Here is a 25,959-nt window from a genome sequence, read left to right on the forward strand (position 1 = left end):
ACCCTAACCCTAACCCTTCCCCTATCCCTAACCCTAACCCTTCCCCTAACCCTAACCTCTAACCCCTAACCCTAACCCGATCCCAAACCCCAACCCTAACCCTAACCCTAACCCTACCCTAACCCTACCCTAACCCTAACCCTAACCCTAACCCTAACCCTTCCCCTAACCCTAACCCTTCCCCTAACCCCTAACCCTAACCCTAACCCCTAACCCCTAACCCTAACCCTAACCCGATCCCAAACCCCAACCCGATCCCAAACCCCAACCCTAACCACTTCTTAATCTGTTACAGATAAAACGTCACTAATTTTGGGATTAAACAAGCTAAAATTTAAAAAATGGCAATACTTGAGGACAAAAAAAGTTCTTTAAATAACAGGACTGTGCATTTTAATACAAAACTAAAAAGTAAGACAATAAAAAACAACGAAACAGAAAAAGACCAAAGCTTAAACAGAAAGTGAAAACTGCTGGAGTAAGAAAATATAGTAAGGCAGCAGAAGGCAGCAGGATTATAAAGTATTGAACAGTTAACGGTCCCATATTCTTTTTCTGGTTAGATATTCTCTTTGTTTTTAGGTGTCATGTTTAGGTAAATGTGCAAAAATTCAAAGTCCACAGAAATGTGATTTTTTCTTTCTCTTCCTGTTAGCAGTAGCATTAGACGCAAACACTCAGTCCCTAGCCCACCCTTGTTGAAAATGTTTAATGTGACATCACAAACACGTCACTAATCTAAGTCCATTAGCTGGTTGTAGCAAGTACAAGCTCACCTCAGACTTACTGTAGAATTCCCATTATGGTTAAAGGACCTTGACATAGACTGGTATAGTGATGACGTGTTTTTGTAGGCTAACCCGAAAGAAATGCCGCTGGTGGTCCCTACGAAAATTTGCATATGGGATTTTGGCATTGGATTTTGGAGCAGAAAATAGCATCTGTGGAAAATGCAGGTTTCTTCTGTGTAGCTGTTTAGTCCAGCTGGATCATATTAAATAGAAATTCAAGGCATCTAGTAGCAGTATACAAGACAATCAGGACACAAGACATTAGTTATTATAAACACCTGCTGTCCCCACTCCCTTCTGCATCTGTATAAAAACTTTAAAATTCACAAGTGGGGGTCTTAGCTAACGTAGTTTATCTTGTCTAAGAAAACATCAACATCTCTTCGGCTTGTGATAACCACAGACATTATTTCTGGCATCTAACCATAAACCCATTCAAAATCCCCATCGACTTTTAGAGTTAGGAACCAAAGCTAACTCTCTTCCGGGTTTTCAGACTTATTCTTGTGCCAGTCTATATCCAAGAACAAAGCCAAACAACTGCCCAATTACAAGAGAGCAGCTCGGCCGACCAATCAGATCAGACTTGGCAACATGTGGGGAACCTGAGTGTGGGGGATTCTGAGCATTAGAAATACAGACAGATGAGGGAGCCTACGTGGAGCGACGTGAAAACAGACACTTTTTTTTTTCAAACATTAGCGATTGTGAACGTAGTAGAGACATAAAATAGATACATGACAGGGCAGAACATGAGACCTTTCAAATAAAAAGCGTCTCCATTACGTTAATTAAAAGAGTAATAATGTATAATAAGTGAAAGTGAATATACTTCTTATAAAACATCATCATAACCAACATCCCTCTTAGTCACAACCATACATACAGTGCAGGTCCGAAATCAAACACATTTTCTATTTTGATAAACCCTTCAATATGTGGACACTGGACTCATGTAATATCACACAACATATATTTGACCCCTACATTATGAAAAACAAACTGTTCTAAGTTAGGGGGTCGGGGGGTCAAGGGAGTCCGGGGGGGGGGGGGGTCAATGTGGTCCAGGGGGTCAGGGCTTTACTGCATGATGTGAAGTTTAACCTGATCCACAGGGTTCACTACAAAAGATCTTTGCATAGATAAATAAATACAAACATTTTCTCTGAAAGCTTTAGTGTTAGGGTTAAAAGGGGAATCTCTGAATTTATTTTCAAGGTCACTAGGTGGCGCTCTATTTCCAGAGAGTCCAAGTACTAAATCTTTGTGACAAAAAACTGACCAGGTGTGAAAATATCTCACGAAGAACAATTAGTGCAAAACAACATCAACATACAACATTACATGAAGTCCGATGTCCACAAGATCAGTGTGTGTGTGTGTGTGTGTGTGTGTGTGTGTGTGTGTGTGTGTGTGTGTGTGTGTGTGTGTGTGTGTGTGTGTGTGTGTGTGTGTGTGTTTTGGCGATTACAGAAGTCAGGTACAAACTGGGCGCACAGCAGCAGAGAGCTTGTCCGTTTTCATGACCACTTGGCTCCATCAGAAGTCATTTTCGAAATAGAAGATTTAAATGCAGACTACTTGTTTGGGGGAACATTTTAGTTCTTAATGTCTGAAGTAATATTTTATAAAATCGTAAACAATTTGCCCTTTTTGTTTCTCTTTTGAAAATACATTTGAATTATTGTTACATAGTGTTTGTTTATAAATCTGTTTCAAAAATAATCTTATAAAGACAAACATTTTGCACAGGAGATCCAAAGCATTCATTTCTCCCACGATTGTTTTAAAGCCTGAAGTATCCGCAGCTCACTGCCTCAATTTACCTGAAGAAGAAAAAAGTCACAAGTTTCCAGAAGAAACAGAAAACATGTCTTTTAAAATCCAAAATCAGGAAGTGCATGTTTTCATGGTGCTTGGGTTACCATGGCTTCAGGGCGCAGTCGGTGAGAAAGGTCTGAGGAATCCTCGCTAGATTGTCCAACCCCGACCTGATCCGGGTTTTCAAAAACACATTGATCCTGCTCAAGTGTGTTCGCATGTCCCCTTAATGTGTGTGTGTGTGTGTGTGTGTGTGTGTGTGTGTGTGTGTGTGTGTGTGTGTGTGTGTGTGTGTGTGTGTGTGTGTGTGTGTGTGTGTGTGTGTGTGTTGTTCCCATGTAAACGTTCACTGACTTTATGTCCCTAAAGTCTGTGTGCATGTATTCACAGTCTGTCACTACGGAAAGAATCCTCCACAGATGGGTCAGGGAGGACCATGTCAGGGTCACTGAGCATGCTCAGACCGTCCAGGCTGAGAGGCTCTATGTGCAGCTCATCCTCCAATCGAAAGCCCCCCTCTGAGTCGAAACATTCAGGAACAGTGGAGAGCGCGGCACTGATGTCCTTGGACAGAGTCTGGTTTGAATCATCTGAGAGACATATAGTTTGTTTTAGGGTTAAAGTAATGTTACATCCTCACTGTTGTAAGATCCATCTAAACAACTTTAACTGAGGTTCTGTCGCCATGGTTACTCTTTTTACTACACTCAGTTTTGATGAAGAACAGTGAAGAGACAGGAACTATTACTTCCACTTCCTTTCTGTAGACATGACTGTTAAGACTTAGAATTAATTATTTACCCTTTAAACAGAAATTTAAACACTTAGTTCTTTCATAGTTTAAACGACCAATCGATTCCCAGAGAGGGTTAGGGTTATAATTCTTGTAAATATTGTCATTACACTGACCGGTGAGGATGATGTTGGGCAGTCCTCCACTGTAGTTGGAATACAGCATGTTGGACCTCATGTTCTGGGACTCCTGCAGGCTGCCCCCCAACTCTGTCAAGGTGGCCTGGGAGTAAAAGAGCAATGAGGAGGAGGGGGGGGCATTGAAGCCTGAGCTCCCTGCTGACGAGCTCAAAGAGTTCTCCAGCAGACTAAATTGGTCCAACTAAGTGACAGACGGGGGAGAGGAAACAGCCAATCAAAGACAGGCTCAACTCGAGGTCAGAATCTCTGAAACCTGGTAGGGGAGGGTCTTGTACCTGGTAGGGGAGGGTCTTGCTGCGGTTGGTGAACTGGGGGTTGATGAAGGCGTCGTTGAAGGGTGTCGACATATTCTGTTAGTAAAGATGTTAAATGTTAAAAGAAATAATAAAACATAATAATTCAATAATTGAAAACCTCCAGGAGGTCCAACACGTGCAGACCAGCGAGGATGTAAATATGAAGACATCACACCCATCCTTCAGGACACACGTCCCTGAATCCCCATCTCATTCAGGATTCAGTACAAAGTCACCAGTGCCCCTCCCCCTTAGTTCTCTTCTTCTTTTTATTCTTATTTTAAACATGTAACTTGTATAATATATATAGTGCATTATAAATAAAAGGTATTACAATCTAATGATGAAAATAAACTTAGATATTCCAAATCAGACAAAGTTCACTGCAGAACATTAAACACCTGTACAGATAAATACACACCTGAGGCTGTCTGATCTCTCACTGCAGGTAAGGGACACACACACACACACACACACACACACACACACACACACACACACACACACACACACACACACACACACACACACACACACACACACACACACACACACACACACACACACACACACACACACACACACACACACACTTCTCACTTGGTCTGTGTTGAAGTCCAGCGATCCACTCTGGAGGTGGGAAACAGGTTTGTGTTGCTGATGTTGTCGGCTCTGGTCAATGACATGCTGGGACTGTTGGTAGAGTGGATAGGGGGGGGGCGGCTCCCTCAGCATGTTGTGGGTATCAAGAGTGACTCCCTACAGAGAAAGAAGGAATAGATAGATAGATACTTTATTGATCCTGAGGGAAATTCAAGATTAAAGCATGTAATGATTAAACATGATTAAAGCATGTAATGATTAAACATGATTAAAGCATGTAATGATTAAACATGATTAAAGCATGTAATGATTAAACATGATTAAAGCATGTAATGATTAAACATGATTAAAGCATGTAATGATTAAACATGATTAAAGCATGTAATGATTAAACATGATTAAAGCATGTAATGATTTAATGAAATTAAAATCTTTACATAGACTCAATGTGGATTTTTATCTGAATGTTGTGTTCTCATTGTCTGGAATCATTTCAAAGTTTTAATTTTCAAAGAGGGAAACAGAGGGGGGTAAAGTACCTGTGTGATGGGGGACAGAGGGGGGTAAAGTACCTGTGTGATGGGGACAGAGGGGGGTAAAGTACCTGTGTGATGGGGGACAGAGGGGGGTAAAGTACCTGTGTGATGGGGACAGAGGGAGGTAAAGTACCTGTGTGATGGGGACAGAGGGGGGTAAAGTACCTGTGTGATGGGGACAGAGGGGGGTAAAGTACCTGTGTGATGGGGACAGAGGGGGGTAAAGTACCTGTGTGATGGGGACAGAGGGGGGTAAAGTACCTGTGTGATGGGGGACAGAGGGGGGTAAAGTACCTGTGTGATGGGGACAGAGGGGGACAGAGGGGGGTAAAGTACCTGTGTGATGGGGACAGAGGGGGGTAAAGTACCTGTGTGATGGGGGACAGAGGGGGGTAAAGTACCTGTGTGATGGGGGACAGAGGGGGGTAAAGTACCTGTGTGATGGGGGACAGAGGGGGGTAAAGTACCTGTGTGATGGGGACAGAGGGGGACAGAGGGGGGTAAAGTACCTGTGTGATGGGGACAGAGGGGGGTAAAGTACCTGTGTGATGGGGACAGAGGGAGACAGAGGGGGAAAGTACCTGTGTGATGGGGACAGAGGGGGGTAAAGTACCTGTGTGATGGGGGACAGAGGGGGGTAAAGTACCTGTGTGATGGGGGACAGAGGGGGGTAAAGTACCTGTGTGATGGGGGACAGAGGGGGGTAAAGTACCTGTGTGATGGGGACAGAGGGGGGTAAAGTACCTGTGTGATGGGGACAGAGGGAGACAGAGGGGGGTAAAGTACCTGTGTGATGGGGACAGAGGGAGACAGAGGGGTAAAGTACCTGTGTGATGGGGACAGAGGGAGACAGAGGGGGGTAAAGTACCTGTGTGATGGGGACAGAGGGGGGTAAAGTACCTGTGTGATGGGGACAGAGGGAGACAGAGGGGGGTAAAGTACCTGTGTGATGGGGACAGAGGGAGACAGAGGGGTAAAGTACCTGTGTGATGGGGACAGAGGGGGGTAAAGTACCTGTGTGATGGGGGACAGAGGGGGGTAAAGTACCTGTGTGATGGGGACAGAGGGGGGTAAAGTACCTGTGTGATGGGGACAGAGGGGGGTAAAGTACCTGTGTGATGGGGACAGAGGGGTAAAGTACCTGTGTGATGGGGACAGAGGGGTAAAGTACCTGTGTGATGGGGGACAGAGGGGGGTAAAGTACCTGTGTGATGGGGACAGAGGGAGACAGAGGGGGGTAAAGTACCTGTGTGATGGGGACAGAGGGGGATAAAGTACCTGTGTGATGGGGACAGAGGGAGACAGAGGGGGGTAAAGTACCTGTGTGATGGGGACAGAGGGGGACAGAGGGGGGAAAGTACCTGTGTGATGGGGACAGAGGGAGACAGAGGGGGTAAAGTACCTGTGTGATGGGGGACAGAGGGAGACAGAGGGGGGTAAAGTACCTGTGTGATGGGGGACAGAGGGAGACAGAGGGGGTAAAGTACCTGTGTGATGGGGACAGAGGGAGACTGAGGGGGTAAAGTACCTGTGTGATGGGGACAGAGGGAGACAGAGGGGGTAAAGTACCTGTGTGATGGGGGACAGAGGGAGACAGAGGGGGGTAAAGTACCTGTGTGATGGGGACAGAGGGGTAAAGTACCTGTGTGATGGGGACAGAGGGGGGTAAAGTACCTGTGTGATGGGGACAGAGGGAGACAGAGGGGTAAAGTACCTGTGTGATGGGGACAGAGGGAGACAGAGGGGGTAAAGTACCTGTGTGATGGGGACAGAGGGAGACAGAGGGGGTAAAGTACCTGTGTGATGGGGACAGAGGGAGACAGAGGGGGTAAAGTACCTGTGTGATGGGGACAGAGGGAGACAGAGGGGGGGAAAGTACCTGTGTGATGGGGACAGAGGGGGACAGAGGGGGGTAAAGTACCTGTGTGATGGGGACAGAGGGAGACAGAGGGGGTAAAGTACCTGTGTGATGGGGACAGAGGGGTAAAGTACCTGTGTGATGGGGACAGAGGGAGACAGAGGGGGGTAAAGTACCTGTGTGATGGGGGACAGAGGGGGGAAAGTACCTGTGTGATGGGGGACAGAGGGGGTAAAGTACCTGTGTGATGGGGGACAGAGGGAGACAGAGTTGGAAAGTACCTGTGTGATGGGGACAGAGGGGGATAAAGTACCTGTGTGATGGGGACAGAGGGGGATAAAGTACCTGTGTGATGGGGACAGAGGGAGACAGAGGGGGAAAGTACCTGTGTGATGGGGGACAGAGGGAGACAGAGGGGGAAAGTACCTGTGTGATGGGGGACAGAGGGAGACAGAGGGGGAAAGTACCTGTGTGATGGGGGACAGAGGGAGACAGAGGGGGAAAGTACCTGTGTGATGGGGACAGAGGGAGACAGAGGGGGAAAGTACCTGTGTGATGGGGACAGAGGGGGATAAAGTACCTGTGTGATGGGGACAGAGGGGGGGAAAGTACCTGTGTGATGGGGACAGAGGGAGACAGAGGGGGAAAGTACCTGTGTGATGGGGACAGAGGGGGAAAGTACCTGTGTGATGGGGACAGAGGGAGACAGAGGGGGAAAGTACCTGTGTGATGGGGACAGAGGGGGTAAAGTACCTGTGTGATGGGGGACAGAGGGGGTAAAGTACCTGTGTGATGGGGGACAGAGGGAGACAGAGGGGGAAAGTACCTGTGTGATGGGGACAGAGGGAGACAGAGGGGGATAAAGTACCTGTGTGATGGGGACAGAGGGGGAAAGTACCTGTGTGATGGGGACAGAGGGAGACAGAGGGGGATAAAGTACCTGTGTGATGGGGACAGAGGGGGGGAAAGTACCTGTGTGATGGGGACAGAGGGGGAAAGTACCTGTGTGATGGGGACAGAGGGGGATAAAGTACCTGTGTGATGGGGACAGAGGGAGACAGAGTTGGAAAGTACCTGTGTGATGGGGACAGAGGGGGGTAAAGTACCTGTGTGATGGGGGACAGAGGGGGATAAAGTACCTGTGTGATGGGGACAGAGGGGGGAAAGTACCTGTGTGATGGGGACAGAGGGAGACAGAGGGGGAAAGTACCTGTGTGATGGGGGACAGAGGGGGGAAAGTACCTGTGTGATGGGGACAGAGGGGGTAAAGTACCTGTGTGATGGGGACAGAGGGAGACAGAGGGGGATAAAGTACCTGTGTGATGGGGACAGAGGGGGAAAGTACCTGTGTGATGGGGACAGAGGGAGACAGAGGGGGATAAAGTACCTGTGTGATGGGGACAGAGGGAGACAGAGGGGGATAAAGTACCTGTGTGATGGGGACAGAGGGGGGGAAAGTACCTGTGTGATGGGGACAGAGGGAGACAGAGGGAGGTAAAGTACCTGTGGGATGGGGGACAGAGCAGGTGACATGGTGGGGGACAGCTGCTTAGACAGTCCTCTTCGTTGATCGTTGCCAGGCGACAGAGTGAGGGGGCTTATGGGAGCTGGACGCCTACGGGGGGAGTTGTTGGACAGTCGTAGAGAAGAGTTGATGGAAGGGTTACTGAGAGACGACTGCAGCTGACAGGTGTTCAGAGATGCCTGAATGGATGGATTACTGTGAGACAAAGAGAGACCTGCAGAGACAGAAAGGATTTTCGTATATATAATTCATGATAAATCAGTATTTTAATAGATGATTATTGACAGATTAAGTGAGACATGCGTGGACAGACGAAGAAATTTTCAGTAAACAAGTGTAATAGTACATAGTACAACATACAACCTGATCAATTTATCTGACAACAGTCCCTTATTCTTCCCTCGGACCGATGAAGAAGTCTCTAAGCTTATCCGAGACTCTCAGCGATAAAAATACTGTCAGGAACAGAATCACAAAGACCTGCTAAAGCTGCGGGTCAGTCCTCGGTTCTAATACTCTGGTCTGCTGCCTCTGACCCAGTTCACCATGTAGTCCTCCTAGCCACACTGCATGATGTCACAGTCTCAGGTAGAATCTCATCATGCCTCGCTGATATCTCTGAATGGATGAATGAACCTTCAACCTTTCAAACTCTGAGCTCCTTGTCGTCCCATCCAGTCCCTCCCTCTGTGCAACCACAGATCAATATCCAGCTTGGTGTAACCAACCTCATGCCCACAAAGTCTGCAGGAACTAAGGTGTCCTGACTGATGACCAGCTAACATTTAAGGTTCAAGTGGCCTCGACTCATCATGTAGAATTATAAAATATCAGGAAGAGCATGATGAACCCCTGCATAACACAACACAGGATGAAAACAATGGTGGGAGGAAGAAAAGGCACTGCAGAAGACGAGGTGGTGTTCGTAACAGGCTCAGGACCCAGGCCTACCACCCAGCCCTTCCAAGTATCCTTCTTGCCAACATCCAGTCCCTGGATGACCGGTATCAGGTAAAATACCAACGGGACAAAAGGGACAGTAACATCATCTGCCTGACGGAAACATGGCTCATTCCAAATGTGCCGGATAAAGCTGTCGGACGGTTTCTCCTTGTTTTGTAAGAATAGAACAGAGGAATCTGGCAAGTCAAAGGGTGGAGGGGTTTGTTTTATGACCCACAGAGCATTAAAACTCTCTCCCACTCCTGCTCGCCACATCTGGAGCACCTCACCATCCTGTGCCTACCATTTCACCTCTCCTGGGAAGTTACTTAAGTCATTGTTACATCTGTTTACATTCCAACATAAGTTGACACGGACACAGCGATATCTGCCCTCATCGTGGCTGGGGATTTCAACAAGGCAAACCTTAAGAAAGGTCTGCCAAACTTTTTCCCAACACGTCACTTTCTCCACCATGGCCAACAATACACTGGATCACTGCTACACAGTTAGGGTAAAGTACCTGGGTAGGGATTAGGGTTAGAGGGTTAGGGTTTAGGGTAGGGTTAGGGATTAGGGTTAGAGGGTTAGGGTTAGGGTTGGGGTTTGGGATCGGGTTAGGGGTTAAGGGTTAGGATAGGGTTAGGGGTTTAGGGTTAGGAATTGGGGTTTGGGATCGGGTTAGGGGTTTAGGGTTTGAGGCTTAGGGTTAGGAATTGGGGTTTGAGATCGGGTTGGGGTTTGGGATCGGGTTAGGGGTTTAGGGTTTGAGGCTTAGGGTTAGGAATTGGGGTTTGAGATCGGGTTGGGGTTTGGGATCGGGTTAGGGGTTTAGGGTTAGAGTTAGGTGTTTGGGATAGGGTTAAGGGTTAGGGGTTAGAGTTAGAGTTAGGGTTAGGGTAGGGATAGGGTTAGAGTTGGGGTTGGGGTTTAGGATCGGGTTAGGGGTTAGGGTTTGAGGCTTAGGGTTAGGAATTGGGGTTTGGGATAGGGTTAGGGGTTAAGGGTTAGGGTTAGATCTGGGTAAAAGCGCAGTGAGGGTTAGGGTTAGGGTTAGGGTTAGGGATAGGGTTAGGGTAGGGATAGGGTTAGAGTTAGAGTTAGAGTTAGGGTTGGGGTTTAGGATCGGGTTAGGGGTTAGGGTTAGGGGGTTAGGGTATTTACCTAGTGGGCTTCACCCACCAGGTAAATCAAACCATTCTGCCATTTACCTTTTACCGAGGTACAAACAGATGATTGTAAGTTAAAAGGTGGTGACGAGGCAGGTTAGATGCTGGAACGACCAATCAGAGGCTACGCGGCGAGACGCTCTGGATAATGTTGACTGAGGCATGTTCCAATCCAGCTCGAGTGACATAGACAAGTTTGCGGAAGTTGTGACGGACTGCATAGCAACACTAGTAGAAAACGCTGTTCCTATGGTAACCGTCAGGACTTTCCCTAACCAGAAGCCAGGGGTGAATAAATCTCTCTGCACCACTGTGAAGGAACGCTGCTCTGGATGATGGAAATAATGACTTTTATGCACGATTTCTGACAGAGTACTTAAGTCCTGTGCCGACCAGTTAGCTCCAGTGTTTACCACCATCTTCAACCTCTCCCTGAGTCAGTCTGTGGTCCCCACATGCCTGGAAAAAGCCATTATTGTCCCAGTACCGAGGAATGGCTCTCCAGCTTGCCTTAATGACTATCGCCCAGTAGCACTCACCTCAGAAGTGATGAAGTGCTTTAAGAGACTCATCAAGATACAAAACTGCTCCCCCCCCCCAGAAATTTGCAGATGACACGGTTGTCGTTGGACGCATCAGCAACAACGATGAGCAGGCGTATACAGGGGAGGGTGGAAACCTGTCACAGTGGTGCCAGGACAACAACCTGCTCCTGAACGTCAGCAAAACCAAGGAGCTGATTGTGGACCTCAGGAGAGGACAGCAGAGGGACTACACCCCTCTGAGAACAGATGGGACGCTGGTGGACAGGGTGTGCAGCTTCAAGTACCTGGGGGTGCACATCTCGGAGGATTTAACATGAGCAACCCACATAGACAGTCAGGTGAAGAGGGCGAGGCAGCGCCTCTATCACCTCCGACAGCTGAGGACATTCAAAGTCTCTGTGAAGGTCCTGAAGACTTTTTATTCTGGGGCGGTGGAGAGTGTGCCGACTGGAAACATCACCCAGTGATACGGGAGCTGCACTGCACGAAGAGCCCTGGAGGGGGCGCTAAAGTCAACACTCCCCACCCTCCAGGACATCTTCACAAGGAGGAGCACAGCAAAGAGGATCATGAGTGACCCTCACCACCCGGGTAACAGACTGTTCATGTTCCTGGCCTCTGACAGACGCCTTCCACACATCAAGGCCAACACAGAAAGACTCAGGAAGAGCTTCTTTCCTCAGGCAGTCCGGACTGTTAACTCTCAGTTAAAAAAAAGTCATGACAATGTTTTTATTTGTCATCGTTTAAAAAGGTTCTCTGCCTCTTGTCACTACCTGACAGCACCTGTGTGTCCAATCAAACTCTTTGTACTATGAGTTGTTGTAACTCCCCGAAGTTTGACGCTTTGGATAAAAGTGTCATATGAAATGTTAACCAACCAACCAATCGAATCAGACCTTAATGATGAATAAAACCCACTAAATGTCACATTATGAGCTTCAAATAAAAATGAATATGTTTTAGAAAATGGTTGATAATCATTAAAACAAGCTGTTTAAAAGAATTAAGCTGATAAATCATTCTTTGACTTTAACAGTTTTTAAATCTTCATGGAGTGAAAAGACTTACATTTTTATTTATTCTTTTAGTTGCTTTTTAATTTGATAACAAAGTCTACTGAAATAAAACAAGCATTTATACACACCCTGTGTGTTGCTGTTGCTGATGCCCAGGTGCATCATGGCTGCCGGCAGGTTTCCAGTGCTGCTGCCCCCACTCAGGTTAGGAAACCCTGCGTGGTCATCCGTGTCGAGTGGCGTTGAAAGTGGGGACGGGAAGTGAAGGTTTGTGAGATCAGGTAGAGAGCCACCCGAGTTCAACAAACCCTGGAAATGAGAAAAACAGGGGCTCTGGTCTGGAGACGGAAAAACACTGAAAACAGAAAAACATGAAACATCGTCATTCAGAATAAATATATAAAATACATCAAATTATTAAATACAATTGAAAAACATCAGTTTTATTTTGAAAAGGTCTTTAGAGGTCTTAATGACATTCTTCATCAGACTTACTTGATTCCAGGCACTTCACAAGATTTTGGCCTGGAGGCCAGAGACTGGACCTGCGACATAAACATAGCAGTATTAACAGTTTATCACATTTTTAAAATAACACTCTTTGACATTATTTTGTGAATATAATTTTAAACTAGACTGCTGATGTCACAGTGAGCACTTAGATATCTGTAAAGTATAGTGCATGTGTGCTTACAGAGAATAAAATACTAGAAACAGGTTTAGTCTCTGCTCTGATCCTGAAAACATGTCATCTTTAAATCCCTTCATAAAGAAATTAAAACCTAAACAAAACACATGACAGAAAACATGGCTCAGATAAAGCTAAAGAATCAGAAGACAGACCAGATTGTAAATAAGACTTGAATTTCCCTCGGGATCAATAAAGTATCTATCTATCTAAGACTCATATGTGACGAGGTTAATTTTCTGTGAATCAGCAGTTAAAGGAAAACTCAGATTATTTCTTTATTCTGCTTCATATAAAAAAGAAACAATATTTAACTTTCCCACCTTAAAAAATAAGTCCATCTTTTAGAACTATAAATTTCGTGTCCATAGACCGCTACGCTCGCCTGTTTTCAACGCTGCGTTTCTTTGTCAGCGGCTCGAGGTCGTCTGGTGCGAGGTGTGTACACCTTTAAGGCGCTAATTCACACAGCAGCCCGTTAGCCCGTCTGTTTGATACGACAGCTTCAACGCGTGGTCACACATAACGTACCGTGCTCAGGCACGACTGACCCCCCCCCACCCCCCCCCCCACCCCCGCTGACCAGTCACACTGCATCAGGACTCACCTGAGCATGATGACGACATACAGCCCATAATTTATGAAGCTCAGTTTGTAAAGAGGCGGACTCAAGAGAGAACAATAAATAAAAAAGGGACGCACAGTCCAGTCAGCGTCCGCACATCAGAGAACAACATGACAGTTTAGTCACATCAAACTCTGGATGTCTCCATCATGAAGGCTGTCTGCCTTGTCTACCCGCGTGCTTGGGCAGGAAGTGTACCGAAGAACGGAGCGGTGTCACGGGTCAAATGACCTGGACTTTAGCGTTGAAGCGTGCTCGGTACGGATGGCCAGCGTGACCACGCTCTGAAACAATCTGTGGTCAGATAGAAAAGGAGCCAGATGTTTGTCTCACCTTCTTGGCCTCCCACAGCTGCTTTGGAAGAGGTTTAACTCCCATCAGACTCTCTTCATTAGTGAGGGGGGGGAACGAGAAGACTGAGCAAAGACCAGAGAGGGTTAAACCCCCCCAAACAGAAACTTTAATACTGACATCAAGTTTAATCAAAGTCAAATGAAAAAAACCATTAAACTCACTGTTTCCAGAGTCGTCAACCTCCGCCTCGTTCACACTTGCTGTTTAACACACACACACACACACACACACACACACACACACACACACACACACACACACACACACACACACACACACACACACACACACACACACACACACACACACACACACACACACACACACACACACACACACACACACACACACACACACACACACACACACACACACACACACACACACACACACACACACAATTGAGGGCCTTTAACAAAGTCCAGAAAGGAAGTCCACGTTCTAAGACTATAACTTCTACCATGTTCTCCAGCTGGCCTGTCGAAGTCGGTGTGTGTGTGTGTGTGTGTGTGTGTGTGTGTGTGTGTGTGTGTGTGTGTGTGTGTGTGTGTGTGTGTGTGTGTGTGTGTGTGTGTGTGTGTGTGTGTGTGTGTGTGTCTCACCGTTGTGTTGGGGAGGGGCTCTGCTCATCGGTTGATTGAGACCAAACGGGTCTTGAGGGTTTGGATTCATAACACTTGTATGAAGAGCCGAGTCTGAGTTTGTTCTGAGAATGAGGGGGGGGGGAAATGGGGGAGGGGGGGGGGGGGTAAATGGGGGGGACATAAACTTCCATGTTAAAAACGTTATTTCATTTACTCAAGTCAATATTAATTTAATGCTGTTTCACTGCAGATGCAAATATTGTTATTGATGTTTTTAGCTGCTTTAATATAAAAACAGAGTGAAGGTCTGGACTCAGGATTTAAGGGTTAGGGTCTGGACTCAGGATTTAAGGGTTAGGGTCTGGACTCAGGATTTAAGGGTTAGGGTCTGGACTCAGGATTTAAGGGTTAGGGTCTGGACTCAGGATTTAAGGGTTAGGGTCTGGACTCAGGATTTAAGGGTTAGGGTCTGGACTCAGGATTTAAGGGTTAGGGTCTGGACTCAGGATTTAAGGGTTAGGGTCTGGACTCAGGATTTAAGGGTTAGGGTCTGGACTCAGGATTTAAGGGTTAGGGTCTGGACTCAGGATTTAAGGGTTAGGGTCTGGACTCAGGATTTAAGGGTTAGGGTCTGGACTCAGGATTTAAGGGTTAGGGTCTGGACTCAGGATTTAAGGGTTAGGGTCTGGACTCAGGATTTAAGGGTTAGGGTTCAGGATTTAAGGGTTAGGGTCTGGACTCAGGATTTAAGGGTTAGGGTCTGGACTCAGGATTTAAGGGTTAGGGTCTGGACTCAGGATTTAAGGGTTAGGGTCTGGACTCAGGATTTAAGGGTTAGGGTCTGGACTCAGGATTTAAGGGTTAGGGTCTGGACTCAGGATTTAAGGGTTAGGGTCTGGACTCAGGATTTAAGGGTTAGGGTCTGGACTCAGGATTTAAGGGTTAGGGTCTGGACTCAGGATTTAAGGGTTAGGGTCTGGACTCAGGATTTAAGGGTTAGGGTTAGGGTTTCTCATAAGCCTCTCTATAACAAGGATGTCTTTATTTTTAGGGTTAGAGGGTTTATAAGAACATGTTCACTAAAGGAACAAAATAACGTTTCTATCTTGACATAAAACATCTTTAAGTTTGTGATAAATTCATAAAGAAAACGTTTTATAAATTGTTTTCTAATCAAATCTTTGACAATACAAATGTGAGTAGGAGGAAGAGGAGGTGCATCAGGCTGAAACAGAGAACATGTGAATCAGGAGCCTTCAGTCCTCAATCTGCTTCGTCAGACAAGAAATTCTGATTAAAGTTTCAGAATAATAATCACATGCAGCAAACAAGCGACTCAAAAAGAACTGAAGTGTCAGAATTAAAAACAGAAGAGAAAGTGTGAGCGAGCGATGAAGAGCTGAAAACACAAAGAAACAGTCACCTGTTAAGTTGTGAAATTAATCTAAAGCCCGGCCGTTTGTCTTCTGTCCACGCCTGCTGCTCCCTTTAAACAAAGACAGACACCTTTATAACCCGCCCTCAAATATAAGGCACAAAGTCAGCCTGTGTGCTCTATATTAAAACCTTTTATTATATTTCATGTTTTATTAGTGAAACATCAAAGTGATTCTCCAGAATAAGGCGCTCTGGTTGGCGCCGTCATGTTTGTTTAGCGTGTTGCTCACAGGCTGAGTCAGTGCCGGCGTATACATGACACAGTATACAGCAAAGTTTACAAATACAAAAACAGGATAGTTAAAAGCCCGATAAAAACCGAGATACTAAAGTCCATGTAAAGGCTGCAAATCTCCCGGCAGCTCGGTGAAAACAGATCAACTGTGTAAGAAAATGTAAGAAGTTAGAGATGAGTGTCGCTGTTCTGTGACGGGGTCAGGATGACTGCACTGTATTAAGGAGAGGTTGACTTGTTCTTTGCAGGACAGAATGAGAGATAATCTTAACAGTCTCTAAATACCGTTTATAATTCGAGATGCGTTCAATGGATGATCTGAGCTCGGGATTCAGAACGCTGGCCTTGCTTGAGGTCTCGGGTTACCCGTGCGCCAAAATCTTTAAAACAAGCGGAGACGTGCAAGAGGAGCGTGCTGGGAAGCAGGAAGTAGACTTGTGTCTCTGGATGCTTGAAGCATCTGAAGAGAGAAAACATTCACCCCAGACTTCACACCTGCGTGTTCGGCGTTGCAGTGCATTCTGGGAGTAAGAGTCATTTTTCCTGTTCCTTGGCAAACGACTACTAGTCAGGCTTCTCCAAAGAGACACAGGCCTGAGTTTTGTCTAGCCCCAACAATGATGTCATGGGGCGCCCCCATGCATCGAGGCCCAGACTCGTGTCCGGTCCGTGGCGTCCCCATCGCGTGTCTCCACCCACCTTCCAACCCTCTACAATAAAGGCTATAAAAAAACGCCCAAAATAAAATGAAAAAATAAAATAAAATCAGGGATGTGTTATATACAGGGCTTTAATTTTTTTGATCACCAGCCAGACTTCTGTTCTTGAGTTTTATATAATTCAACCATAATCCAGAATGACAATCAAATGAAGTTTTACTGAAAGAGTTTCATGCATAGAGGGGCGGGACATTGTTGATTGACAGACAGCATTGTTACTGACTCTCGCCTGCCGGCTGCACACTGATCACGGTTTCTCAAGCCCTGTCGGTGCATCGTACCGGGATGGAGTTCTTTCAGAGGACTGAAGTGTTGTTGTTATGAATGAAGACAGAAGAGACAGTAAAGCAGATCAGCCTCTGGAGAGGGTGAGGCTGACCGCGTCACTCAGTGCTGTTGGTTTTAACTTCTCTGTAATGCTCTCAAACAAACCAATGCTTGACATGAGGGCTGCATGCTTCTAACACGTGCTAAAATGTTCATCACTGTTCTTCACTCTGAGAACTGAAATCACGATTCTATCAGAAGATTTATTTATTTTTTTAACTTTTAAGTACAAACATTTTTTTCTGGGGTCTCTCCAAGAACATTTGACGGATCAAACACTAACTTCCAACTTGTATGACTGTAAGATTATGATCTCAAACCTCTTTCAGACACAATGATGAATGTAATGCAGGGACTTGTGTTGGAAACTGTTGCCAGATCAATAAAGTATGAATTAGTCATCTATGTACCCTGTAGCTGACATATAGGAGGAGGACTTTTCAGAGTGGGTTAATCATGCAGCCCTATTAGACCCTATACAGCTACGTGTAGGAAAACAAAAAGTAATAAGAATGACTAAATTTACCATCAGCTCCTGGCACACTGTAACATCCCCGTTAATCATTTAAAGTACTTTACATTCATGAGGTGATTCATGTATGACCAGCTTTCTTCTCATTTTGTAACACAAGTTAACCTGCCTCCATTGAGACGGTGTTGGTGGGGACGGGTCCTTTCTACAGTCCTTTAGACCCAATTAAAGCAACATGACAGAATTTCCTTTTGAAGCTCCCAAGTAGACGATGACTTGGAAATCGATTGGAAATTCATCTTCTGCATCCCTTATAATACGTTACCAAGCTTTGGTTTTACTGTGTGATTTGTTATGGAGATAGAAAACAAATGTTTCTAAGGGAGGGCAGTGATAAGACCACCTGGATGGAGGATAACACCCTGGAGACTCATCAGAGCAGATCTTCTCTGACTTCCTCCCCAGAGAGGCTGGCTCATTTAAAACAGACCAAAGATGGAGGAAGAGAGCGTGAGACTCTGACCCTCCATCTGACCGACTCTAAAGACACAACCGAGTCTGAGAAAGTCCCCTGTAAGAAACCCAGTGCATGGACACCATGCAGTTAGATCCTTGCTGCTTGATAAATATACTCAAACAAATACATGTAAAATAACAGTCATCAAACCAGAGAAGAAAGGTTGTCTGTCTCTGGCTGACGATAATAATCAGAAACAGGAGGATGAATACAGATGACTCACCTTCTCCAGTTGTTGTCGAGAGGAGGAGACAGGTACACGGCTCCATACGGAGCGCTGTCCATGTGAGCTTAGTTGAGGTGAATCTTTTCACTGTTACTGAACCATCATGAAGTTCATGATACATAGATTATATGTATAAGTAGAACTCACTGTTGATCATCTGAGAACCAAAGATCACTTTTATCTATTCTTCTTTTCTGAGAGTCAACCTGTGCTTAAACTTTAACGCACTTAGACGCCATGTTGGATTTTATTACTGAAGTGCTCCGAATATCTGAGTCTGAATTCCTGCTTCAGTGGGCGTTTCTGATCACGTATCCCACCAACCACTCTGAACTTGTTTTTACCAAACAATGATCTCCAATTCAAGTTCACATGGCCATTAGCTGACTTTAAGAAATTACATTTTTAACTTTTCAATAATCCCCCTGCAGCTGACATTGAAATAAAACTACTAATCTGTAAACCTCCGAAGAAGCAAGTCATGGCCACTTAAGACAAAGCAATGCCTGCAGGCGCTGCACAATCTCTTCATGCCGAGTGCGTTTAACCCTTAAAACCTCAGAGAGAAACCAGACAGGCCGAGTGTGTTTAAAACCTCAGAGAGAAACCAGACAGGCCGAGTGTGTTTAAAACCTCAGAGAGAAACCAGACAGGCCGAGTGTGTTTAAAACCTCAGAGAGAAACCAGACAGGCCGAGTGTGTTTAAAACCTCAGAGAGAAACCAGACAGGCCGAGTGTGTTTAAAACCTCAGAGAGAAACCAGACAGGCCGAGTGTGTTTAAAACCTCAGAGAGAAACCAGACAGGCCGAGTGTGTTTAAAACCTCAGAGAGAGACCAGACAGGCCGAGTGTGTTTAAAACCTCAGAGAGAAACCAGACAGGCCGAGTGTTTAAAACCTCAGAGAGAGACCAGACAGGCCGAGTGTGTTTAAAACCTCAGAGAGAGAAACCAGACAGGCCGAGTGTTTAAAACCTCAGAGAGAAACCAGACAGGCCGAGTGTGTTTAAAACCTCAGAGAGAAACCAGACAGGCCGAGTGTGTTTAAAACCTCAGAGAGAAACCAGACAGGCCGAGTGTTTAAAACCTCAGAGAGAAACCAGACAGGCCGAGTGTGTTTAAAACCTCAGAGAGAGAAACCAGACAGGCCGAGTGTGTTTAAAACCTCAGAGAGAAACCAGACAGGCCGAGTGTTTAAAACCTCAGAGAGAAACCAGACAGGCCGAGTGTTTAAAACCTCAGAGAGAAACCAGACAGGCCGAGTGTGTTTCCAGAGACTCTCTGCACCCTATCCATCAGTCAAACTGAAATAAACCAGGCTGTCTTTACATTTCTAAAGAGCGTAATGCCTCATTGTGCTCCTGTGGGTTCGAGTGACACCTCAGACTTAGGTGACCCCTCAGACTTAGGTGACCCCTCAGACTTAGGTGACCCCTCAGACTTAGGTGACCCCTCAGACTTAAGTAACTCACTAACAACACACAAAAACCTCTCCCACAACTCTTCAAAGCAGCTGATCAAAGTGAAGGATATCTGGCGGCCGTGCTTGTCGATTGGTCGGCGGTGGGGGGAGTTGATGCGGTTTCGATCCCGGTGGACTCTCTCGACCAGCCCGTGGTGACGTGTGCCTCTGAGTGAGTCCAGTCCTGAAGGAAATCCACCCTGGGGATCAGAAAGCATAACGTCTGACAGAGGACATGTTGGTAAAACTTCTCCTTTTATGACCCCTGACATGAAACAAGCTGAAAGAAGTTTACCTGAAACATTTCTCTCCCTTACAAACCTTTACAGGAAGGCAGACCTTCAGAGTATTATGCTAAACTTGTGCACTCTGACACCTCTGCTTACGACTGTTTGAAGCCGCTGTGGGAGCGTGACCTTCCAGGAACACTAAAGTCACAACACTTCACTTAAAAACCAACACAAAGGATGTGAAAGTATAAAACTAACCAACCTTATATTCAATTAAATTCAGTTTATTGAAGGAGTGCATATTAATAAAACACGCGAGTCTCCTGGCCTCGATGTTTAAATACAAATGTACTTTTTATATTTAAAATAGAATGAAAAAAAACGTCCACACAAGTCCCATTTAATATATTGTTCTTGGTTTGTGACCAACTGAAAAAACAAAATATTTCACCAGCAACTTTGATTAAAAAAAAGGATGTGTTCAGTCTCTCTGTGTCTCAGGTAATCTGTTCTGATCAGTACCGATCTGCAGCTCCTGCAGTAACATGAACAATGTGCCCTTGGGCAAGACACTTAACCAGTAGTGTATGAATGGATGAGTTAATACTGATGGACTCTGCTGCAGCCTCTACCATCAGTGTATGAATGTGTATGAATGGATGAGTTAATACTGATGGACTCTGCTGCAGCCTCTACCATCAGTGTATGAATGTGTATGAATGGATGAGTTCATACTGATGGACTCTTTACTCTGCAGCAGCCTCTACCATCAGTGTGTGAATGTGTATGAATGGATGAGTTAATACTGATGGACTCTTTACTCTGCAGCAGCCTCTACCATCAGTGTGTGAATGTGTATGAATGGATGAGTTAATACTGATGGACTCTGCTGCAGCCTCTACCATCAGTGTATGAATGTGTATGAATGGATGAGTTCATACTGATGGACTCTGCAGCAGCCTCTACCATCAGTGTGTGAATGTGTATGAATGGATGAGTTAATACTGATGGACTCTTTACTCTGCAGCAGCCTCTACCATCAGTGTGTGAATGTGTATGAATGGATGAGTTAATACTGATGGACTCTTTACTCTGCAGCAGCCTCTACCATCAGTGTGTGAATGTGTATGAATGGATGAGTTCATACTGATGGACTCTGCAGCAGCCTCTACCATCAGTGTATGAATGTGTATGAATGGATGAGTTCATACTGATGGACTCTGCAGCAGCCTCTACCATCAGTGTGTGAATGTGTATGAATGGATGAGTTCATACTGATGGACTCTGCAGCAGCCTCTACCATCAGTGTGTGAATGTGTATGAATGGATGAGTTCATACTGATGGACTCTTTACTCTGCAGCAGCCTCTACCATCAGTGTATGAATGTGTATGAATGGATGAGTTAATACTGATGGACTCTTTACTCTGCAGCAGCCTCTACCATCAGTGTATGAATGTGTATGAATGGATGACAGTCCTTTTAATCCCAGGATGAGTCGACAGAAGGCGCTAAATGTCTTGTTATGTAAATCCTGCCGTAGTTCTCTGATATGAAACCAAGAATTTGTCCAGGCGGTTTTAAGCCTCTTCCATAGACGCTCTTCTCCCATCACTGGAGAGAGGCTTTTTTTACTCTGACGACGTCTCACCTGAAAGTCGCTGCTGCTGTTGCTGATCTGGTTGACGTTTGGCAGAGAGCCTCCGTAGTACGGCGCCCTCGACTGAGTAAGACGAAGCTGCTGGATCTTCTGGAACTGAACCTGTCCGACAGAAAGCAGGACAAAAGTTAGAGAACGACGGGTCACCCGTACCTTCTGACAGTGACGTCTACAGAGACCCCTGCACGTCTACAGAGACCCCTGCACGTCTACAGAGACCCCTACACGTCTACAGTATATAGTGTATAAGAAGACGATTTACTTTATTTCTGTTTTTGCACATAGTTAGTCATGCAACACACCCATAGGCTGATACTGTATATACAGTACACATGCATAAACAGGATCCTATGGTATGCACTAATGGAGAGATGTCCTCGTGAGGGAGCGGCCCCCGGCAGGTGCTCCTGAGCTCGTTGGAGGGGGGGGGGGGGTTTTCGCTGCCTTGCAGTGCCCAGGAAGAGGTCTGGCACCTCTCCATCTGCCTGACCAATTTACAGAGTTTGGTCCGCATGGGAACATGAACCAGTGGCCCTCCAGTTCTCAACCCAAGTCCCTACAGACTGCAGCCCAAGCAAACACTATATAATTATATAATATTATTAATGAGGATATAACCCTCAATTTCTCCAAGGTAAACACATACTTTATTAAAGGAGCTAACTGTAACTTCTCAGTTTCGATGCGTTTTGGCACCAACAGCAGGTCTAAAAGCTGCACTGTGGTAAAACGGTTACGTCTTCCCTCTGAGATAAGCAGAGAGCGAGGAAGTTAACAAGCAGAGAGCGAGGAAGTTAACAAGCAGAGAGCGAGGAAGTTAACAAGCAGAGAGCGAGGAAGTTAACAAGCATGCTATGAGAAGTTGAAGGACCAGTTCCAGTAATATTAACAGATTTAGATCAAACATAAACGTCTATTCAACTGTTACCATGATATCTGTAGCCGTGCTTAAATGGCTACATGTAAACATGCTAGTTGTATACTGGTATAACCTCTGGAAACTTTCTGCTCCCAGTAAAGCTGCTAAAGAGACACAACGATGATGTCACCATCTCAGTCTGTTATGAATATCTACACAATTATTTTCTGCCTTTGAATAGTTGCTAACCCTAACCCAAGGGGGGGGGGGCATCATCAGTACAGGCCTGCAGCATGTATGTAGACAGTGTGTTCTAGCAGCATGGGAGGGGGGGGGCATCATCAGTACAGGCCTGCAGCATGTATGTAGACAGTGTGTTCTAGCAGCATGGGAGGGGGGGGGCATCATCAGTACAGGCCTGCAGCATGTATGTAGACAGTGTGTTCTAGCAGCATGGGAGGGGGGGGGGCATCATCAGTACAGGCCTGCAGCATGTATGTAGACAGTGTGTTCTAGCAGCATGGGAGGGGGGGGCATCATCAGTACAGGCCTGCAGCATGTATGTAGACAGTGTGTTCTAGCAGCATGGGAGGGGGGGGGGCATCATCAGTACAGGCCTGCAGCATGTATGTAGACAGTGTGTTCTAGCAGCATGGGAGGGGGGGGGGCATCATCAGTACAGGCCTGCAGCATGTATGTAGACAGTGTGTTCTAGCAGCATGGGAGGGGGGGGGGGCATCATCAGTACAGGCCTGCAGCATGTATGTAGACAGTGTGTTCTAGCAGCATGGGAGGGGGGGGGGCATCATCAGTACAGGCCTGCAGCATGTATGTAGACAGTGTGTTCTAGCAGCATGGGAGGGGGGGGGGCATCATCAGTACAGGCCTGCAGCATGTATGTAGACAGTGTGTTCTAGATGTTGCAGGCAGCAGAACGTTCTCCACCTCCTGCTGGAGGTCATGTTGCAGGGCTCCTCCTGTTCCTCCTTGCTCAAAGGCAGAGGTAGCGGTCCTGCTGCTGGGTTGTTGCCCTCCTCCACGTCTCCTGATGTCCTGGCCTGTCTCCTGATGTCCTGGCCTGTCTCCTGGTAGCCTCCATGGTCTGGACACTACGCTGACAGACACAGCTTCCTGCTACAGCTCACACTGATGTGCATCCTGGATGAGCTACCTGAGCCCCTCGTGTGTGTTGTAGACTGTCTCATGCTACCACCAGAGTAAAAGCACCGCTAGCATTCAACAGTGACCTAAACATCCGGCAGAAAGCATCAGAACTGAGAAGTGGTCTGGGCTCAGCACCTGCAGAACCACTCCTTTATTGGAGGGGTCTGTTCCGTTTGCACAGCAGCATGTGACATTGATTGTCAATCAGTGCTGCTTCCTAAGTGGACAGTTTGATTTCACATAAGTGTGATTGACTTGGAATTACATTGTGTTGTTTAAGTGTTTTTTGAACAGTGTTTCCACACAACAGCATGGAGGTCATCAGCTGCTCGGCAGTGTTAAAGTTATATTAATAAAGTGTGTTTTAGGGTTTTATTAATAAGGGTTAGGGTTAGTTATAGTTGTGTTAGGGTTAGTTATAAATATACAAATGACAGTTTACCCTGGAGACAGTGAGGTCGGTCATCAGCTGCTCGAAGGCCCGGGTCTCCTCCGCTTGTTTCTGGTTGTGCAGCGCGATCTTCTCGCTGAACTTGCGGGGGTTGGAGCCTCCTGTTCCCGGGGAGCCTGCCATGCTGGGCCCGCTGAGAGTTCCGGAAGTTAATATAAGTGAGGGAGGAGCTGCAGAATGTTTGTCAGACTGAACTCATCCCTGAGTAAAACACAGGGTTCGAGTCTTAATGTTATTGTGAGCTGAGCACCGTGCTAACGAGGCTAAGCTAACAGCAAAGGTCCGGTAATTAAAAGTGTTTTTGTTGTCAATAAAAGTGGGAATAAATAAAAGTTTGCGTTTAAAAAGTTCTTTCTGGGAGTTCTGATTAAAGCTGGACGGGTTATGTGGACTTAACTCTTCTTATTGACACATTTGCTAGAAATCACTTAATATATAAACATGATGCTAGCTGTCATGCTAACATGCTGCTAGCTGTCATGCTAACATGCTAGCTGTCATGCTAACAGAGCGTTAGAGGTGAACAGCTGGAGCTAGCTTAGTTAGCTTAGCTGGTGTCAGTGACACTTTGACAGTCTGGCTTTATTTAATAGAGTTCATAAAAAATATTAAACGGCTTTACAAAAAGTTCCTTAAGATTGAATGACCACGTTTATAAAATAATGCTTTTCATGGTCAGATTTAGCTGTTAGCATATTTAGCTGAATGCTAACAAGTTTGTTGGTGGTTTCCGCAGTATGAACAAACAGTCACGAGCCCACAAAGCGCAGGTATCCTCTGGTGAGGCGAGATAATAATCCACAAATTATGTTCAAAATTAATCCACGAAGATAAACAAAAAAAAGCCGACAGCAGCTCGTCCGTCTGCAGGTCCGGAACCGCAGCTTTCACTCCGCTGCAAACAAATCCGAGGCAGAACTCCTCCAGTCCACCAGGTGGCGCCACAACACCTAGTACCTAACCCTGACCCAGTTAACCCAGTGCATATAGACTGCAATAACCCTGACCCAGTTAACCCAGTGCATATAGACTACACACATTAACCCTGACCCAGTTAACCCAGTGCATATAGACTGCAATAACCCTGACCCAGTTAACCCAGTGCATATAGACTACACACATTAACCCTGACCCAGTTAACCCAGTGCATATAGACTGCAATAACCCTGACCAGTTAACCCAGTGCATATAGACTGCAATAACCCTGACCAGTTAACCCAGTGCATATAGACTCCAACAACCCTGACCCAGTTAACCCAGTGCATAAAGACTGCAATAACCCTGACCCAGTTAACCCAGTGTATAGATTACAACCTTGAAGCCTGGCCCAGTTAACCCAGTGCATATAGACTCCAACAACCCTGACCAGTTAACCCAGTGCATATAGACTACAATAACCCTGACCCAGTTAACCCAGTGCATATAGACTCCAACAACCCTGACCCAGTTAACCCAGTGCATATAGACTCCAATAACCCTGACCCAGTTAACCCAGTGCATATAGACTGCAATAACCCTGACCCAGTTAACCCAGTGCATATAGACTCCAACAACCCTGACCCAGTTAACCCAGTGCATATAGACTCCAACAACCCTGACCCAGTTAACCCAGTGCATATAGACTCCAATAACCCTGACCCAGTTAACCCAGTACATAGAGACTGCAATAACCCTGACCCAGTTAACCCAGTACATATAGACTGCAATAACCCTGACCCAGTTAACCCAGTGCATATAGACTCCAATAACCCTGACCCAGTTAACCCAGTACAGAACTGTAAATATACAGAATTAATATTTTTGTATTATATTAGAAAAATAAATAATTGATGTTTACAGATGGTTTATGAAGCTTCTGTTTATGATTCATAACATGAATAATCATATTTTCAGTTTGTTTTCAGACGATCAGAG

General features: G+C 45.9%; 1 protein-coding gene across 1 annotated transcript; it reads right to left on the reverse strand.

Moving 5' to 3' along the window:
* Window positions 1-376: 376 nt before the first annotated feature.
* Window positions 377-25,071, reverse strand: crtc3 (CREB regulated transcription coactivator 3). Its single transcript, XM_079373349.1, has 15 exons — window positions 24,037-25,071; window positions 21,563-21,673; window positions 19,719-19,882; window positions 18,220-18,273; window positions 15,713-15,775; window positions 14,308-14,411; window positions 13,867-13,905; window positions 13,685-13,767; window positions 12,534-12,583; window positions 12,167-12,393; window positions 8,342-8,577; window positions 4,442-4,600; window positions 3,821-3,895; window positions 3,522-3,726; window positions 377-3,202 (listed from the first exon to the last, which is right to left on the reverse strand). Exons 1-15 carry the CDS (start codon window positions 24,166-24,168, stop codon window positions 2,997-2,999), a joined length of 1,908 nt encoding a protein of 635 aa, XP_079229475.1. The 5' UTR covers window positions 24,169-25,071; the 3' UTR covers window positions 377-2,996.
* Window positions 25,072-25,959: the final 888 nt, after the last annotated feature.

This window comes from Symphodus melops, assembly GCF_947650265.1.
Source record: "Symphodus melops genome assembly, contig: scaffold_89, whole genome shotgun sequence".
NCBI classification, from domain to species: domain Eukaryota; kingdom Metazoa; phylum Chordata; class Actinopteri; order Labriformes; family Labridae; genus Symphodus; species Symphodus melops.

What these genes read in the sequence shown, in the direction of transcription:
- crtc3 (XM_079373349.1), bottom strand. Translation starts at nt 24,168, where the DNA reads ATGGCAGGCTCCCCGGGAACAGGAGGCTCCAACCCCCGCAAGTTCAGC. An exon ending in CTCGACAACAACTGGAGAAG is followed by an intron (nt 15,776 to 18,219) that starts GTGAGTCATCTG and finishes CTTTGTTTAAAG; the next exon opens with GGAGCAGCAGGCGTGGACAG. An exon ending in CAGCAACAGCAACACACAGG is followed by an intron (nt 8,578 to 12,166) that starts GTGTGTATAAAT and finishes CTGTCTCTGCAG; the next exon opens with GTCTCTCTTTGTCTCACAGT.